General features: G+C 36.2%; 1 protein-coding gene across 6 annotated transcripts in view; it reads left to right on the top strand.

Moving 5' to 3' along the window:
• The window catches only part of COL12A1 (collagen type XII alpha 1 chain), a 99,361-nt gene that overhangs the window by 42,816 nt on the left and 36,374 nt on the right, over positions 1 to 20,171 (top strand). For all 6 annotated transcript variants that reach the window (XM_086876302.1, XM_086876301.1, XM_086876304.1 and 3 more), the window contains 24 exons: positions 32 to 181; positions 268 to 387; positions 912 to 1,076; positions 1,266 to 1,412; positions 2,107 to 2,246; positions 3,410 to 3,539; positions 4,582 to 4,727; positions 4,994 to 5,123; positions 5,904 to 6,043; positions 6,791 to 6,920; positions 8,292 to 8,431; positions 8,688 to 8,820; positions 8,922 to 8,948; positions 9,260 to 9,402; positions 11,473 to 11,602; positions 12,459 to 12,598; positions 13,695 to 13,824; positions 14,464 to 14,606; positions 15,508 to 15,637; positions 16,555 to 16,697; positions 18,049 to 18,178; positions 18,377 to 18,496; positions 19,105 to 19,251; positions 20,039 to 20,155. In XM_086876302.1, the coding sequence (XP_086732428.1) occupies positions 32 to 181; positions 268 to 387; positions 912 to 1,076; positions 1,266 to 1,412; positions 2,107 to 2,246; positions 3,410 to 3,539; positions 4,582 to 4,727; positions 4,994 to 5,123; positions 5,904 to 6,043; positions 6,791 to 6,920; positions 8,292 to 8,431; positions 8,688 to 8,820; positions 8,922 to 8,948; positions 9,260 to 9,402; positions 11,473 to 11,602; positions 12,459 to 12,598; positions 13,695 to 13,824; positions 14,464 to 14,606; positions 15,508 to 15,637; positions 16,555 to 16,697; positions 18,049 to 18,178; positions 18,377 to 18,496; positions 19,105 to 19,251; positions 20,039 to 20,155 (3,171 nt within the window). The remainder of the gene's footprint in view (positions 1 to 31; positions 182 to 267; positions 388 to 911; positions 1,077 to 1,265; positions 1,413 to 2,106; positions 2,247 to 3,409; positions 3,540 to 4,581; positions 4,728 to 4,993; positions 5,124 to 5,903; positions 6,044 to 6,790; positions 6,921 to 8,291; positions 8,432 to 8,687; positions 8,821 to 8,921; positions 8,949 to 9,259; positions 9,403 to 11,472; positions 11,603 to 12,458; positions 12,599 to 13,694; positions 13,825 to 14,463; positions 14,607 to 15,507; positions 15,638 to 16,554; positions 16,698 to 18,048; positions 18,179 to 18,376; positions 18,497 to 19,104; positions 19,252 to 20,038; positions 20,156 to 20,171) is intronic.

The following is a 20,171-nucleotide window of genomic DNA, read 5'->3' as shown; positions in this document are numbered from 1 at the left end:
TAAGGCTATATTTTTCTGGTTGACACGGCAGGTTTAGAGTGTAGAACCAGAGCAGAAGCCGATATTGTGTTGCTGGTGGATGGCTCGTGGAGTATTGGGCGGCCAAATTTTAAAACCATCAGGAACTTCATTGCCCGTATTGTTGAAGTTTTTGATATTGGCCCTGACAAAGTACAGATTGGTAAGTTCTCATATGTTGGAGGGAAAATGGAGCATAACTGCTACAGAGACACATAATAACTGGGTAAATGATGGCTTTTTTCCCAGGTCTTGCACAGTATAGTGGTGATCCCAGGACAGAATGGAATCTCAATGCCTACCGAACCAAACAGTCTTTGTTAGAGGCTGTAGCCAACTTACCATACAAAGGAGGCAATACTCTAACAGGTATGTCACAGTGCCAGGATTTTAATTTAACTCCAATGAAAATGATTCTAGTAGCTGACCCTAATATTGTGCAGTGAACTCAAATGTGTCTGTGATGAAAGGGACTTAACAGTTCAGCTCAGTATGGCTGGAAGAGAACAGGTCCAGCATAGGCTATAAACTCAGGAGAAATGTGTTAGAAGACATTATGGGTGATGAAGAGCTTGTGTTGCTGTTGAGCCTATGAGATGAAGAAAGGTCAGTTCCGTGTCAGGGTTGGGATGAAGACAACCAGGGGCCAGAAGGAAAGGCAGTGGAAATCAGGATGGTGATGCATAACATGCAGGTAAGAGAACACCAAATAGTATCAGTTGCTGACAAGTCTAGATGATGGGTTGCAGGTAGATTCAAAATTCTTCTAGAAGGAAATGAACTGTGGAACTATATTCTCAGAGTGAAGTCATTAGGATGCACTAATTTCTTTTACTGTGACTACTATATGAAAATAGTTTACAGCAATGGTTACTTTCTTTGTGTCATGCTAGGAATGGCCTTGGATTTCATCTTAAGAAACAACTTCAGACCAGCTGCTGGCTTAAGGCCCAGAGCTCGCAAAATTGGTGTTCTCATCACTGATGGCAAATCGCAAGATGACGTAGTCACCCCTTCAAGAAAACTCAGAGATGAGGGAGTGGAACTGTATGCTATTGGTAAGTACCCTGTGAAGGCATGGCCTGCAGCAACCCCTTCCTGCTCATCTGCTAAATGCGCAGAGAAGTGGCCACATACATAGTTACATAAAAGGTTATTCAAAGAATGTGTTTAGGGACTTAATTACATGTTACTGTGCTTCATGGCCATAATTTCTGACAGGCTTTGCTTTCTTCTTCTCTTGTAAGGTATTAAAAATGCAGATGAGAACGAATTGAAGCAGATTGCAACGGATCCAGATGACATCCATGCTTACAATGTTGCAGATTTCTCCTTCCTGGCTAACATTGTCGATAATGTAACCACAAATCTGTGTAACAGTGTGAAAGGTCCAGGTACATGACATTTTCAGTCCATTTCGTTCTTTGTCCATTTACGTGCTTGCCCTGCGGATTCCTTTTTATTACTTATTGGGAACACAGTGTTAGCCGTGGGCTGTTTTTTCAGCTGCTGGTGTGAGGAAGTTGTGCAGACCACCTGGACTACCCTGCAGGAGTTCTCTTCCTTTCCTTCCAACAGTGACTGTGTTATAACTAACACAGCATGACATTGCTGGATGTGCCTTCTTTTTCTCCCCAGAATTGTGAAGTATCTTTCTTAGTGTGTCAGCTTTTTATTCATTGTGGCATGGTTTGTGATGATAATCATCCAACAAGGAAAATTTCAGCAGCCCTGCTCTTTTCAAGTAATTATGTCTGATAGCCCCAAACCAAAGCTGAGCATGGAAAAAGCAGTAATATTATCTGATGGTAAGATTTTTAAAGTACTAGGAATAGTTTTATTTTGAGAAGCTAGATTACTAAAATAATAGTAAAGGTATTATTATCTGATGGTTCCTCAGTGAAACACTGGTGTTGAAGCTGGAATTACAGGGAGCTTGTTTAGTCTTGAGTGTGTTAAGGCGAGCTATCTCTTCATGCAGTACTTTTAAGAATCCTGAGGAAAAAGAAATATAAGCAATTACATGAAGTGTTTTTTTCCTTTCTGATAAGATAAATGAATTTTTTTTCATTTGCTTCCTTCTTGCAGGTGATTTGCCACCTCCTTCAAATTTAGTTATTTCAGAAGTGACACCTCGCTCTTTCAGACTGAGATGGAGCCCACCTCCTGAGAGTGTTGATAGATACAGAGTAGAATATTATCCTACCTCTGGAGGTAGCCCTAAACAGGTTAGTATTGTATGTTCATCTTTGACATTGTCCAGTATAACCTTGGATTTCCACATCATAATAATATCTTTAATATCTTTCTGAATTTGTGCTGAGTAGGATATAATAGTAACTTAAAAATACTCCTAAGGTCAAGAATATCATGCTTTGGTAAATGATACACAAAATTACAAAAAAAAGGAGCATATATAGTACTTTGGTAGTTTTAGTGTCATGAATCCAGAAGTAAAATATATTTCTTATAACTCCTTTATTTTTATATTCCACTGTCAGATATTAGTTGAAATATGTCTGTACCAGAAATTTTCTGACCATACTCATGGGTAGGTCTCATGTCCTTTGAATGCCTTTTCCTCTTTGTAGAAAACAAGACACTGGCGCATACAGGTTGTGAGAAGTGTTTTAGGTTAGCACTATTAAGTGCTTAGGTTAACACTCTATAGCTCCAAACTGTTTATTGGATAGGATAAAATTTATCTTGTGGTTATTACTTCTCTACACAGGGAGCCAGTGGCTGGCAACTCTTGGTTCTAGGAAATCTGAATTGCTCAGTACTCTCTTTAACCAAACAGAATAATATTTAGGAAAGTGAAGTGTTTAGAAGAATGTGGGTAGATGCCTCTGCGTACCTAGCTCTGAACTTCCCATCTCCGATTGTGGCTTTTAAGTCTTAGCTCATACTTGGCTCATGGACAGTTCAAGATTTGGCCTTTGATTAAAGTTTGAGCTGTCATTCCAGTGCACACTGACTTCACAATTTGACTACTTCCTGGCATTTCTGTTCTGCAAGGTGTTGCCAATTCCTTGTGCTGTAACCATTTGGGTTATCCTGGATTTTGAAATCTTTTCCTAAGTGGCCCTTTTTTTCTGGTCCTTTCTTTATGTTCTTTAGTGATATAGAAATATAAACTATGCGTGAAATCAGAATGCATTTCAAGTGATGCTAAGCAGATCCAGCCCATTTTGAAACAATATCTGAGATTTCACTACAGTTTGCTTTGCAAAAATATTGCTATATTGTCAGATAAAATGTATACAAAATTAGGACCAGACTTATCTCCTTGTCATTGATTTCTGCAGTTTCACACGGAATGATTGCTTTTCTTAGAGATAAGGTTACAAACATATTTGTCTTACAGTGATTAACATTACTTCTCTTACAGTTTTATGTAAGTAGGATGGAAAGAACAACGGTTCTGAAAGATCTGCAACCTGAAACAGAATATGTGGTTAATGTGTTTTCTGTGGTAGAAGATGAAAGCAGTGAACCTCTGATCGGCAGGGAAACAACTTGTAAGTTAGAAATGGGTCTTGAATAATATGTTAACAGCCAGTTTGGCTCCTGTGGAAGTCTCCAGTAGAACTTTTAGCACTATGGATTTTCTTAGCAGAAGTAAAATATTTAATTTGAATTACCAAAGTGTATTGTGTTACTGTGGTTGTTCAGACCTTGTTGTCTGCAAGACTTCAGCAAAGTGAAACTGCAATGTGGCAGAAAATATTTGTCCCAGCTTGTTTCTAGGCTTATAAAGCATGGCTGTACAAAACTAGAACAACAGACATGAATTACAAGACAGAGTTTATAAATTCCTGAAATTTGATTGTAAACAAATGTGTACTTTTTCATTTTTTTTGCTAGGTAATTAATTCCTGCTACTACCAGACAGAATTATTTCTCATTAGAAAAACCTAATTCAACACATTTATGCCACTTCTATGAGTAATAACTCAGTTATGTTTCTCCTATGAGCTGTCTACATGATTGATTTCAGGTGTATTTATGCTGTATGCAACATAGGGTGACATAGGGTGACTCTTCTGCCCTCTTAATAATATTAAATGTTTGCTGTTCATTTCACTTCTTTATCTTGTATTAGGCTTGTCAAAAATCCTTAAAATATATGTATAATTTTTATAAAATCTGTGTTACTTTTTGATACGGTTTCATTGAAACTTTTCATTTATTTAATAATTTGAGAAATATAGAAAACAAAAAGAAAGGACAAGAATCCTTTTTGTACAGATCCCAAGCCAGTCATGTCGTTTCATATTAGAATTTTCAAGTGAGTTAATGTTGCTTGTGACAAGATTAAAATGTTCCATTGTAGATTTGTAAGAGTGTTAGCTGTGTATGTAGAAAATCTGTGGCCACATTCAAATTGGTATGACCATTACCTCATTCTTAAACTAAGAATTTAAACACCACTGTTTGCAGATCACCTCTCTACTACCTATAATATGCCCTAATATCCGTGTGCAATATTCCCACTGGTATGACCTGTGACATAAAATATTTAGAGGCTGAAAGAAATGATATGTATTTTTTATTTGACAGTGCCAATCTCCTCAGTTAGAAACTTGAATGTTTATGACATTGGATCAACTTACATGCGAGTGAGATGGGAACCTCTCAATGGAGCTACTGGTTATTTGTTAACATATGAACCTGTGAACGCTACCGTCCCAGCCACAGAGAAAGAGGTAAGAGAATTTGTCTTTGCTACCTGTACTCTACCAAAAATAAATTAAGAAAAACTGTTAGGCCATCATAATAGTCAAGAGAGTTGCATGTACTTCTTGAAGTGCAGTGAACTTGCTGGGACATTATATACAATGACATCAGTCAGGAAGCTGTAAATATACTGTGAATCTCACAAACAAAATTCCCTTGATGTTAAATCATTGCTTGCTTTTCTGCCATTGCTTTCTTCAGTTTTTAAACATGGTGTGTTATTTTTCATCTGCAGATGCGTGTGGGACCGTCAGTGAATGAGGTGCAGCTGGTAGATCTCATCCCCAACACTGAGTACACTTTAACAGCTTACGTATTGTTTGGTGATATGAAGAGTGACCCACTCACCACACAGGAAGTGACGTGTATGGATATCTTGATTTTTGCTTTGTTATTGCTTCAGCAACACCTAATTTTAATTATATTTCATGCAACAGCTTGAATTATATAATCTGTTTCATTTAGAAGACCATCTTAATCATATTTTATGCATTTTCTAGCACTCATACATTTCCCAAAGACCTCAAAGGCAATTTCAATGAGAAGGGTCCAGCTACTAAGGGGAACAATATAATTTTTAACTTGAATAATGAAGGAAATCTTGAGATCACAGTGTTTTTAAAGGGTTTCAGTTTTGCTTGTATTAACTTAGAAACCTTGTTCCCAAATTCATGCATCCTCTTAAGCATAGAAAATACTAAGGAAGCATTCTATATCAAGGAAAAAAAATCTAAAAATGGCTTCCTTTTTTTTATACCCTTTTTTAAACATTTTCTCTTGGCAGAGGAATGCTTCTGGTGTAGATGCATGCAGCATGGCTACTTTTATGTCCTTAAAATTTTAAACCATTAGACATAGATAAAAAGTGGCTATTGCCACCAAAAGTTATGTTCTTAATCCCTGATACTTCTGGAAGTATTGCACTCATAAGTTACAAAGGTGAAACTGCCACAGTTTATAGCTATTTTGCTCATTGCTGGGAAAATAAGCTTATGAACTCTCTCATGTAATGCCCTGGACAATGAACTTGTGAAAAAGTGATTGCCTCCATTTCACTGAAAGACATGAAGAGAATTCACTTCCATCTGTGAGATTCCTATAGCTCTGCTATCAGCAGCACGCACTTATTATCATTATTTTTACAGTACCTTTGCCTGGACCCAGAGGTTTAAAAATTCAGGATGTTACTCACAGCACCATGAATGTTGTTTGGGATCCTGCCCCAGGAAAAGTCCGAAAATACATCCTAAGATACAAAATAGCTGATGATGCTGATGTAAAGGAGGTAAGATTTTTAAAGTACTAGGAATAGTTTTATTTTGAGAAGCTAGATTACTAAAATAATAGTAAAGGTATTATTATAACCCACTAGTGTGAGTAAAGAACATCAGCTCATACTGTTTGTAGTCAGGAAAGTCTATTGATTTCTTGGGAAATGAATGAGCACAAGGTAGATTTCTTAGGCACTCCCTTCATCCTCCTCCTCCTCCAGAGAGGAAAAATCCTTAAACTGATTGGAGAATTTTTGTGTGTTTTGGTAAATAGCATTTCTATGCTCTGCTTAAATATGATGCTTCTAAGATCTAATAATAGCTTACAGTGCAAATTAAGAGGACAGGATAGTGGAATAAAGGTATTTTAGCCCCTTTGCATACTGACAGAACATGTGTGACCATTTTTAGAGATGATTTTAGTTATGTATAAGTTTTCCTTAATTGTGCTGCTAGGCATAAACCAGCTTTTGGAGAACTACCTTTTTTTTAAAGGAAATTTTCCAAAGGTTCCATCTGCATCCTTGTTTCTAAAGGAATAAAGCACTGAATACAAGTATTACATGTATCTGATATAATATGTTTTGCAAAGGAATTAGTAGAGAACACTCAATATTCAGGTGTAAATTTAAGGGCAAATGGCAAAATGTAGTGCAGAATTCTTCCTTGTTTTTCAGAGCAGGATTTTTTGCCATTATACCAAATGCAAAGTAAGAAATAGAGCAATTTGCAATCCTTTAAGTCACTATTTTTATACTTAGGTGGAACTTGACAGACTCAAAACCAGCGTTACTCTCTCTGACCTCTCCTCCCAAACGCTGTACAATATAAAAGTTGTTGCTGTATATGATGAAGGGGAATCCATACCAACAAATGCAGAAGCTGTCACTCGTAAGTTTTCTTAATAGTCATTCTTGTGGGTTTTTTTGCCTTATGTTTGATTTAAGTGGTGTGTGTTGCACTATCATATTGAGTTTAGGTGGAGCTCTAATCTGAGAAATACTTTGCACTTGTAGCATTATTTGCAATATAATAAACTGCAGGAATCTTAGATCAGTTATGTCTTACTGCAGTGAACACTGACACTGCAGTCTGCAGAGAGGTGAAGAGCCACTGAAGGAAAACTATTTCTGTTTAAAGACTGAAGGAGAAGAGTAGGTGTAAAATTGGTAAGAAAATATGAGGACAGAATAAAGTTTTAGCAAGTTCATGCAGGAATCTAGGCAAGTGAGTAAGAAGCCAGCCCATATACTAGAGGATAAGAGAGACACAATCCTGCCTCTGATAAAAGGGAGTTTTTGCATCATGGAATGCTAAAGCAACTTTTACTTTTAGAGAATCATAAAGGCAGCATTTGAATGACCTCAACAAATAGAGGCAAACAAATGAAGCTGCACAAGCTGTAAGAGCTGATTTCCATCCAAGAGATGTGGCAGACTGAAAGGAGAAACCAGCTATCAAGGAAGTTCTCAACCTGATTGAGGCTTAAGATTTAAGAATATAATTAACCAAAAAAGCTACAGTAGAAAAGAGTAATTTTACCTTTTCACTGTCTCTCCATCTGGTGTCAAAAAGAAGAAAAATGTATGAATATTCTTTCTTCTGAATTTTTCATTTTGTAGTCTGATGTATTTAAAAATGTGAGATTTCCTGCTTACTGTTGCACTAGTCTTTGCTCTGTACCTGTGTTTTTGAGTGAATGTGTGCGTAAGGAAAGAAAAGCTCTACCAAAGAAATTATTTCTAGTTTAATTCACTGGTTCTACCAATTTACATATTTCTTCCCAGTGGCTATAATATTTTCTCTCCTTAACCTACAGTTAACCTCTGCGAATTCTTTCTAAATAAGGGATGACTTATTTGGCTTACATAAAGAATTTTAAGATTTGCAAGAAACTCATGCAGAAACTTGACCTGTGTCTATGGGAGTTCATATTCACTCCATATAATGCCAAAATGTTACATCCAGGGCTTCAGTTATTTTCAGGGCTTCAGTTATTTTGAGTAGGCATGTGAGTTGTGACCTCTGCTGAAGTCTATTATATCAGATGATGACCTAATGATGTGCCCTTATGAAGGATGATTTGCTTTGTGTAAGTGGACTGGGTTATACTTCAGCATTTGATTGTAGTCATTAGAAGTGTGGCAACTGAGAGATTAGTTTTCTAGATAATCTTCTAAATTATTTGTCTCAGTAATTTTGTTTAACTGTATTTATTCTGTAGTTACATTTTGTGGAATATTTTTCTTTTTCTCATAATAGAGCCTGTGCCAGCACCAGTCAATCTCAGAATCACAGATATAACCACGAATAGTTTCAGAGGTACTTGGGATCATGGAGCTCCAGATGTCTCTCTGTATAGAATAACATGGGGGCCCTATGGAAGAGCGGAAAAACAGGAGGTAAAAATAGACAGCCACCTTATGCTTTTGTGGGCAGTCTCTCAGAGGATGTATTTTTAAACTCAGAAATGTAATTGATAAATGGCCTATGGCTTTGAAGTTCAGTGAGAAGTCGTAGGACACATACAGCCATGTCCCATGATGTTACTGAGTAAAAAGTTACTCAGTAATATCCCACTTTCTGTTTGCCTGTTTCATTTGTTCGTTTTGGTTTTGTTTATTTATCTTTTTCTTTTGTTTTTAATTTCTTTGCAAGACTATCTTAAATGGGGATGAGAATAGTTTGGTCTTTGAAAATTTGAATCCAGATACATTATATGATGTCTCAGTTACTGCCATCTATCCTGACGAATCAGAAAGTGATGATCTCATTGGCAGTGAACGAACATGTAAGTAAATAAAGGGATTCTGCATGTTGTTATTCATAGTTATTGAAACATAAGGCATACACATACAAGAATTCTGAAAATTCTTTCTACTTTTTTCCTAGTACCCTTGGTACCTATCACTACACAAGGTAAGAATCTGAATTTCCAGGTACCATTTTATTGAAGGAAACTCATAGCTCTCTTTTTCTAAACTGTGACAAATGCTGACATTAAAAAAAACTGAGATAATTTAATAAATATTATTGTGTATTTGGAAGAATTCTAAACACTAGATTACCACATGTTTATTATTTTACAAATATTATAGTTTATGTTCCCCTGTACTTAATACATTCTGCTCTTGATCAGGCATTCATGTAGCCCTAAAAGTGAGAATGAGTGTTTGTCTCTGCTCTTAGATGAACTACATATTTATTCTTTTCTTTATTATGCTTCTCAGCCCCAAAGAGTGGCCCACGAAACCTTCAGGTGTACAATGCAACTTCACACAGTTTGACTGTCAAATGGGATCCTGCCAGTGGCCGAGTGCAGAGATACAGGATCATTTACCAGCCTATCAGTGGGGATGGCCCTGAGCAGACGGTAACTAATTTTGAAGTGCTAAAGTTATTCAACCTTAAATGCAACCTTCTACAAAGTAATCCAATAGAATAATTTCCTTACAAAGGACAACACTGTATATATTAATCACCTTTTATGTAAAGATTTATATTTGTAGTGAATAAGTATATACACCCACCTTTCAAATCCAAGATCCAAGTTAGAATGCTCTTTAATGAGCAGTAATAATTTAAGATATATCCTGTTTTCTCAAAAATCACATAATCATAGACTCATTTATATTGGAAAAGATCTTTGAGTTCATAAAATCCAACTGTTTATCCAGGGATAAAACTAAAATAAAGTGTGCTGGGGGATAGGTCAATCAGCATCGAAGGCTACAAATCAGAGATAAAGGTGTCAAATCAATAATATGAACTACCATGACTACTTTTGTAGTCCAGAGTTTTCCATTGTTTTCATAGTGTGATTCCCATGCTACCAGAAGGCTTTGCTGTGAACAGTTGAGACAGTTCTCTCACCACTTTAGGGTCAGAATAATCACACAGAGGTAGCAGTTGCAAAGAGAAATCCATGCAAAACAGGTGCTAATGAAGTATTTAAGGTATTTTTGACTCTTTTACTAGGATGGGAAGCTGTAATGCTATGGACAGAGAGTACTCTATGATCAGCCAGCTTTCCCTGTGTTGTCAGCATGAACTGTTTTGACTACTGGCAGGCAATGCAACACAGCCTGGGAATGGTAATTCAGTCAGGCTGTTTAACAGAAGTGTGTGCTACTTAAAAATGCCCTATTCTGTAGTGGGAGGCTGTTGTGGTTACTGTCAAATGAGTCAGAGGAGCAGTCTCAGATGAGAACCACATTCATTTAGCTTGCTCCTGTAATCAGAGATCACACATGTTCAGAAGTATATCTAGGAATATTTACTTTAGAATCCGTTGGATATTTACACATCCATTTAAACTCTCTTCTCAACAACATGCATTTGTGCATGAGGTAATTGAAATGTATATTGAGCAGTCAAATGCAATTTTAGTGAGAAATCACTATGGGAATAAGGAACAGCAATAAGTTTAATTAATATCTGTAATTAATTGCTGGCAATGGAGTAAAAAGGGAATTATGATCATTCTCTTGAAATCTGTGCAAAGAATATGGTTATTAGACAGCTGGATAGAGTCAAGTAGTGGCAGTTGGAGAAAACACCTCTGTTTAAGGAGAGGGCACAGAACTGTCATACTCTGCTCATGGCATTTAATGTCTGTTTGCAAATGACTTGCAGTTGTATGATTATAATTCTTTGTCTTCTTTTGTTACTATGATATTTTATTAAACTGTATATTCTGGGTAGGCAGTAGAACAGTCCCCACCAAAGTATTTAAAATACGATTTCTTGAGGGTTTTTATTGCCCTGTCTGACTTTTAATGGCCTCAGCAACAAGAGGAATTGCAGATGATTTGAAGAAAAATGGACTGCAAAAACTGCATACAGAACTACAGAGACTAAATGATCATGATCATTTAGGGTCAGGTTTTGAAAGGCAATCAGATACTAAAATGTAGAGGCAGCCATGATGGGATGATAAAAGCATTTGTGCTTTGAAAGGGGCTTTGTACACTTGAGTACAAAAACCTCTTTGATTTTAAGTTAAAATAGTCTGCTTGTAAATTAAAATAATCTATTACTATGAAATGTGAAGATATGTAAATGCTTACTCATTGTCAGTTCTTCATCAGCAGATGATTTGAAGTGTTATGCTGAACACATTTGTTTAATAGATTTTGAAAATGTGCAGGTAGTCTTAAAAGTACAAAGAATGATAGGAGTTACAATATAATTTGTGCTGGTGCAGAACTGGGAGTTTATAAAGAGCAGTGGCTTTGTGTCTAAACTGGCTAAAACCAATATATATTAAATAATACTACTGTTCAGTGTCTACTGCCATTGTCAGTCAAAAGAAAATTGCAACACTTGATACATTGCAGTGTTTTCCACTCTGCATCAAATGCTTGCACTCTTTACTGCGGCTGTAAGCACAAAAGAGACAGTATAAAAGGGATTTTAATATTTTCCTTTTGTTTTGCTGCAGACTACTGTTGGAGGACGACAGAACAGTGTGGTGATACAGAAGCTGCAGCCTGACACACCATATGCCATTACTGTGTCATCAATGTACGCAGACGGTGAGGGGGGACGAATGACAGGACGAGGCAGAACCAGTAAGTAACTTCTTTAGGACTTGTTAGGTACAAAACAATAATGATGTATTGCTTTTCAGAAGAGCTGAGAAAGCTTTCTTGTGGTGAAATTAATCCCATCTGTATATGTCATTTGTCCTTTGGTGGTTTTCAAGTTTCTGCAGTGAGAACACCTGTCAGTCTCCTGGCTGTAGAGAAACCCTGGACTGCTGCCTTTGACTGGAAGCCCAGTTTTTACAGCTGAGAGGAAGCCTAATCTTCTATGGAACTTCTTCCTCATTTTGATTTGTTTAATTGTTTTATGCCATAATGTAGTAAGCAGCTTAAAGGATCTGAAGGCATGCTACTCATATATATGTGCTTACATATATGTAAGCACCTTCAGTTGAGAGGCTGACCTTCATAGTGTGCATTTTAGGACTCCTCCATCATTTTATATTGATGCATTTTTTGATCCTACCATAGAAATCACTGAGTAATTTGCTATCAGAAACACTCCAGGTATAAGAACAATTTCAATATATTTACTTAATGATATAAAAATAAAATTATTAATTTGGTTGCATTTACTTAAATTATGAGCTTGCAATGGAAAGTTGGACACAGCAATGGGTTTGGTGAGGAATGAAGAAATAAATCCTAATGAACTCATTGCATAATTCCAAAATAGTGTCTGGAAATAAAATTTTCTAACTAGCATTGTTTGTGGTGTTGGATAGGGATGATGTGTTCAGATTGATGAAGATAAATAAGATTTAACATGAGCTACTGAACCTATTTTTAAAATTTTCTAAGGATGCATTACAAAGGTGTGATCTGACAGCAAAAAGGAGAGAATAAGGTTCCACATTTCTGACATCTTATTGATCTGTTTCAGAACCTCTCACCACTGTGAAGAACTTGCTAGTTTATGACCCAACCACCAGTACTCTGAATGTTCGATGGGATCATGCAGAAGGAAGTCCTCGCCAGTACAAAGTGTTTTATGGACCTACTGCTGGAGGTGCAGAAGAAATGGTAAATTCTTCATGTGGATCTCACTAATCTCAGATAAATTACAGCTCTTGGTGGTGTTGAGAGAAATGCTGCTGAGTGAAGTAGGTCTTGTTTGCCCATGCACTGGGTTCTTTCTGTTTATAGCCACCCTGGAGAAAATGCATAGCACCTCCATGAAAGTTCTCCCATATGCATTACAGATGTTTGATTTCATATAGTAAACCATCAGTGATTAGTTCTTAGCCTGGGCTTTAATACCACACACAAGTTTTTGTTTCTTTATCCCTGGGGCACTATGTGGGAATTTAAAGCTGACTTCAGGGTGTACTAAAGGTTATAAAGTTAGCAGACTTCATTTCTATCCTTTTTTACTGTTAAGAAGTCATGTGATTGTGGGCTTCAATGGTATTTGTGAAAGCAGAAAAATCCATATTCTCATCTCCTGAAATTACTTAATTACTAAAGAGCTAAAAGAATCCTGAAAATAGGAAACACTTGCTGCGGACTGGGAAATATTATTTTCCAGTTGTGTTTATTTTTCTACATCAGTGCAATTTAATGTGCACATGAAATGACCACATGAATGTCATTGTTTCAAAAGCAACTAAAGTGCTGCTGATGACAAATATTCTCAAGTGCTGTGGAGTTTTATTTCCTAACATGAGCTGCTCATTGCTTCTTGCCATTAGTGTGTTGTAGTGTTATGTAATGGATTTTTTTTCCTTGACTTTAAAAGTGATATTTTAATGCCTCTGAGCTGCTAAATAGTAGTCATTAAAGAGATCACTGCAGATTCTGCTACTTTCATTACTCTTCATTTCACTACAGCAGGGTCTGGACCCCAAAGTGGAGAGAGCTATAAGGGATTATATAGGAGAACATAGAGCTCATTTGAATTAAGTCTGAGACAGAACCTTCTTGAAAGGCAGCTCCACAAGATGCCAGAAACCATGTTTTTTTAAGCTTCACCTTTTGCAAAGTTTTTATCACATCCAGTCTGGAAATGAGATATGGTAGGGGAGTGAGAAATAAAAAAGCTTAAACTTTGTTTGTTTGTTTTTGTTTTTTTCATGTTTCTGTAAGTTTCTTGACCCTTCCTGTCTTTCTAAATTTGTAGACCACAGTTCCAGGAAATACAAACTACGTCATCCTGAGGACTCTTGAACCCAACACACCTTACACTGTAACTGTGGTTCCAGTTTTCCCAGAGGGGGACGGTGGACGTACCTCTGACACTGGACGCACTTGTAAGGAAAACAGTCCTTTTCAAGAAAACTTTAGGATTTTTTATAAATGGCCTCAAATCATTAGAAATTGATTTTACATTGCTTATTTTTGCAGCTCTGTAACTTATTCTGTTTCCTTTGCTTATTTGTGTGGAGGCTTTCAGTCTGCTTATCTTGGGCAAGCTCAGCTCCAAAGTTGTGCAGCACACTTAGTGTTTACTTCACAGAATAGCCTATTTTCAGTTGTAGTGCTAGTAGAAATACTCATGAACAAACAGTGAATATTGGTGTTAATCTGTGATAATGTGCATACAGTGTATTTAAAATTTTCCAGGAAGTTTGAGCTACGAATGTTGACCTGACTTAAAATATGTAGTTTGTGTTTATTTTTCATACTTATCTGATCAACAATAGGATAACAAAGTGTTATGATCATACTTTCAATTTTCAGTACAAGCATGTACTTTGCTGCCTGATATGGAAGTCTGGAATTACTGAACATGATGATTCTTAACTTTGTAAATTTTGGGCTAACAAAAGCAGTGTATTTATCTTGGGCTGAGGTGTTTTTCGTCTTTTGATCACTGTTGCAAATTCATGTACAAACAGAATTTACACATGCAACTTTTTAAAACTAAATTTAAATTATCCTTAATCTAGTGGAGAGAGGAACACCAAGAAACATTCAAGTTTACAATCCCACACCAAACAGCATGAATGTCCGCTGGGAACCTGCTCCAGGTCCAGTACAGCAGTATAGAATTAATTATGCTCCACTGTCTGGCCCAAGGCCATCAGAATCTGTAAGTAATTTAGCTTTTATACTATTAGTCAAATGTGTGTAGAGAATATTGCTTCCTTCAATGAGTGTAAAAAATAACAGTAAAGTCAGGCCAACTGTCTGCCCAGGAGAGCCTCTGCTGAAAGCACAGCGTTTATAGGAGCCTAGTCCATTGTTAATAAAGGCTTATTTGGTAAAATGTAAGAAATATTTAAAACTCTGTATTAAGAATTGAGTATCCTTTATCATATTGCTGGTTAAGATGAGTTAAAATATATATATATTTTAGGAGAGTTGGAGACAACAAATATTTATTAGGAATTGTGAAATTATGAAACTTGATGCCAGGTTTATGTGCTTTTCTTGCCAAACCATCTGCTTACCCCACATCATTACTCTTTAGTGGAGGTTGGTGAGCAGTGAAGTCTGGATATGGGTAAAAAAGTGCCCTCCAAGTGTGAAGTAAGAATTCTTGTATTTCTGTAGAAATAAGAGCAGTTTTAAAGCTTCAACCATGAAGGTACTCACACAAAATGTACACCCATATAGGTGTATGTGTTTTTATGTAAGGAATTTTAAGGACTTTGATGTCCTTTATACATAAAAAACTGTGACAGAATTTACTTTTTTAGTTCCTGTTTGAGAATATTTCTTCTATTTTTTCTGAACTATTTTAATGTAAAATGTTAGAAATAACAGTTGTATTTGCAGAATGAGAGCTCCTTATACTCTGTTCTTTTTTCCATCGCTATTGAATTTTTATCAATATTGCATGTTTATTTTAAACTTGTGTTCTTTTTCTTGGATAGTGTGCAGCATGGTCATGTTTCTAATTTTTCTCTATATCATTCATATTTTTTTCTAAAAAGGGATGGTATAAGCTGAAACTTTATTTATAGGGGTGGTTTTTGTTTCTTTTTTAGATTGTGGTGCCCGGCAACACTCGTGATGTGATTCTGGAGCGCTTGACTCCTGACACTGCTTACTCAATAAATGTTATAGCTCTGTATGCAGATGGAGAGGGAAATCCAAGCCAAGCACAGGGAAGAACATGTAAGAGACAGTCAGTACTTTTGTTGTGAAATATATGTCAAAATTGGTGTGTGAAGAACTTAAAAAATTGATTACAGTTACAAATAATGTAAACTATTTAGTGCAACTCTGAATTAATGCATCTGAACTATGCCTGCAGCAATTATAGGCATCTGTGGCAAGGAACTTTTACTATGCTGTCGGTCAGTTGTGGTACTTGAATAATTAGCAATGTAATTTTCAATTGGGAAATAAGCTTAATTTGAATGTGTTAGAGTTTAAAGGCTGTTTAAAAAAAATCTCAAAAATCAAATTTCAGGTGAATAAAAATTTATCTTTTTTTAAAAAGCATAGTCTTTTAAGATGGCTAGAATTAAAATTGTCAACAGAAAAAAAGGGCTTAATGTTTGGTTTCTGACACGGTAAATGTGTTGGCCTCTCCAGCTGTTTGGTATTTTGTTGCAGACGCCTAAACAACAATATCTTCTTGTTACAACTTATCTCATAGGATCTTGGCCGGCTTCTGCTTTGTCCTTCATACCGGAAATAACATGTACAGAACCTGTCAACAATAATTTTTCTTCTGTTTTCCCTGTAAAATCCCCATATTCATCTAAAAGTTGAAGATATGAGAGGCTATAGTTATACTTGTCTGCAGGAATTTGGGAAGCAGAATGTGTGTTAGATGCTCACTTTGCACATCTGGATGTTCTCTCCCTTCCATACTGCTCTAGTTCCTCCAGTTGGGCTCTCTTTCTATTTAAGACCATCAGGCACTGCAGCATGATCTTTGACTTAATCTCCCAAATATATTTATTTATTCAGGGTTTTAGGAAGAGCCCTTGACTTTGGCTAGAGGGCAACATTTGGATTGGTGAGGGTGACATTGATCTAGAGGTATCCTTCCCCATACAATCTTCTGTATTTTCATTCTGCAGTGCCTCGCAGTGGTCCAAGGAATGTGAGAGTATTTGATGAGACTACAAACAGCCTTTCTGTACAATGGGACCATGCTGATGGGCCAGTCCAGCAGTACAGAATCATTTATTCACCCACTGTGGGGGACCCTATCGATGAATATGTAAGTTCTGTAATTCCTTGGTAAGCACTGAGGTGTTCTCAGTTGATTCTTTAGTCTACAGGAAAAACAAGACAAGTGTTCCACAAGTAGCACTCTGTGCAGGCTCTGTGGGTTTTCTGGTCATTGTTGTCAATGTTAGGAAGCCATGGTTTGTATAAAACAGTTTTTTTTTCCCCGTGAAGCTACAGAAAATATATGGTTTCATGAACAAATATATGTGTGAAATAATGTTAAATATGTGAGTCATACATTAACCAGAAGATTCTGAACAGAATCTTCTTCCTGGCATTTTGTTAAAATGTGGTACATTGAATAGCCATCTATTACTTCATACTGTATTCATTAAAAAGTCAGTGTGCTATGATACAGAATAAACATATGTCTGCATTTTATAAATTGAAGAGAGTTGTCAGAGTCTAATAAGACAACAATGATGACTTTGATTCAGCATGTAATTCGCTGTTCTGTGTTTCAGTATGAATTGTGTGTTTCATTTCCTGCACCTTAATGATAGCACAAATTATTCTGAAGCTTATAAAATGCACAGAGTATTTATAGCAAAGCAAAGCTCAGATCCTATAGAGGACAGTAGCAGAATTCCTGCCAACTGCCACCAGCAAAAATGACATTATTATTGCTTTTGTACTACTGTATAGCACATGCTGAAAATTCACTGTTTGAAAATTCACTATTGGACTCATTAATCAGGACACACATCTTGTCAACACACATATCTTTTTTTGCAGAAAAAATTGGACAATCCATAAAACAGCAAGTCTCAAACAACTGAAAATTTTAATGAAGTAGCGAGTGCTGACTGGCATGTGCTTTTGAGATAGATACCCCAAGTTACTTCCCTTGGTTTCAGTGATTTATGTCTTCCTTATGGGGCAGGATCACTTTTGGGATTATACCTACATTTTCATTAGAAGGGAGCAATAATACATGACTACATAAGGATTGATGGATACATACATAGGGAAATTTTTATATGTCAACATATTTAGAGCTTCTGTCTCAGAATAACTTATTTCTGCCAAGAAAACAAACACATCATTATGACTTTTATATTTCTGTGAGGGAGGAGTACTGCAGTCTTGGTGAAGAGCTGCAGTATTTCAGTATGATGGAGGTTTGGGGCTGCAGAGTCAATTTGATTTATGTTTTTGTGATGTCCACAGTGTTTTATAATTCAGAATAACAAATACTGGTAATAGTTTATAAGTTATAATCCTTAAGGTATCCTGAATGACTTTTTCCTATGGTGGACATAAAACAGCGTGTACCAAATATCAGAACAAATTTTTGTTTCTAGTTGAGTGTGTTTACCTCTGTTCTTTTTGTGATCTAGACAACAGTTCCTGGCATAAGGAATAACGTGATACTACAACCACTACAATCAGATACGCCATATAAAATTACTGTTGTTGCTGTGTATGAAGATGGAGATGGTGGACAACTGACTGGAAATGGCAGAACTGGTAATTATAGTTTTCATATTGTTTGTTCTTTTTCAATTTGAGTTGTATTCCTTGAGCACTTCAACATTGTTAAGGTTTCACTAAGTTAATTAAGTCCTTGATGTGATTGTTACCTTGCAGAGTAATAATCTACATGTCTAAAGATTGAAAAGCAATTACTAGCCTAATTATAATGGGTTTTTTTTTCTTTCTTTTCAGTTGGCCTTCTTCCTCCTCAAAATATGTATATAACTGATGAATGGTATACACGTTTCAGAGTTTCCTGGGATCCTTCACCATCCCCTGTTCTTGGCTATAAAATTGTATACAAACCTGTGGGTAAGAAAACTTGCTCATTCTGAGTATATCACTTTTAGAACAGTGAGTAGCTAATGGCAGACCAGAGTAGAAATCATATGTATAATTTTGGGTTAAAAGATCTATTTATTCCCTCTGTTTACCAATTTTCATGAAAACTTCACTCTTATGATCAGTATTCTATAATAAACACAAACTATCAAGAGCAGTTTTGTGCATTCAATTACAGGGATTGAATTGTATACTTAAAACTTTATACAGTGACCTGTTTTGTTTTTAACCTCTTTAATGCCTCTTGTCCTTCTGAGGCTATATATTGGTGTACATGAGATGACATTGGACGGGAATTTGGGTACTAATGGGTACTAATGGCCTGCAGAACTTTTATCTGGCCTTCAAACAATATACATATCTTTCTAGAAGCTGAACACAAACATCTTACAATAGTTTGCAAAATTAATGTGTTTGTTCTGTTTGCAACATTGTAATATGCTAAAATTTAAGAAATCAATATGCTTTGTTTTAGAGATGAGGTTAACATTTAATGATGTGTAAGAGATGGAATAGTTCTGTAGCTCATGTAATCATGATTCTTTCTTTCTCTTTTCTTAATGCTTCCTTGATTCAAGGTTCAAATGAGCCCAGGGAGTTTTTTGTGGGAGAAGTGACTTCCTACACTTTGCATAATCTGTCTCCCAGTACTACTTATGATGTGAGTGTTTATGCTCAGTATGATTCTGGAATGAGCATACCTTTGACAGATCAAGGCACTACATGTAAGTCAGAATAATTTTGTTGTAGACATGTTAGATACATATGCTGAAGAGAAGATTTTGATGGCTGGTTGCTAGGAAGCCTGAGCATCCTCTTGTGGAGAATGCTTGTCATCTGTCCATGATGTAGATCTTAAAAACACTAATCTTGGAAAGAGTAATGAAGATATATTTTAAAGTAATGACTTCATGAAATAAAATTTTCTAGTCTATTTCCTAAAATTTTGTTGAGCTATATGTGGAGTCAATCTTTACCTGTCTCCAGGGTACTACAGAATCTAACTGTGCTAGTAATCAGGTCTAGGCTTTTTGGTACTCTGCTTTTACCTCATAGAAATGTCCAGCGATTTTGATGATGGCCTCAGCTAAGAAGCTTCTAAAAATTTCTTCAGTTATGATGAATCAAGCATCCTGATTCAGTACATTCTTTTCATAGTGCTATATATATGAATCAGATTTTTATTTTTGGAAGTTTCTTATTTTGTAAAGAAATCAACTTCATGTGAAAACTCATAAAGTGGGTTGTTACCCAGTATGGGATCTGGGGCCTTTGTAAATAGCTAGGTGGGGATCTGTAGGATGTAAAATGAAGAGAATTGTCTAGAATTGCTCTTTATTTCTGCAAGTATTTTTAAAAATCAAGTTCCAAACCAGCACTGCTAATAAAATTTCTGCAAGTATTTTTAAAAATCAAGTTCCAAACCAGCACTGCTAATATAATTTTGGTGTTCTTTACCTATTACATACACAATTGTCTGAAGAACAATTTCTCTCTTTCTTCCTCTCACAGTATATTTGAATGTCACTGACCTAACAAGTTACAAAGTGGGTTGGGATACTCTCTGTATCCGGTGGTCACCTCATCGGTCAGCAACCTCCTACAGACTGAAGCTAAACCCAACTGATGGTAAGTGTGTTCTGTT

Source organism: Cyanistes caeruleus, chromosome 2, assembly GCF_971803275.1.
Source record: "Cyanistes caeruleus chromosome 2, bCyaCae1.hap1.1, whole genome shotgun sequence".
NCBI lineage: Eukaryota > Metazoa > Chordata > Aves > Passeriformes > Paridae > Cyanistes > Cyanistes caeruleus.
This window is presented reverse-complemented; position numbering and strand designations above follow the sequence as displayed.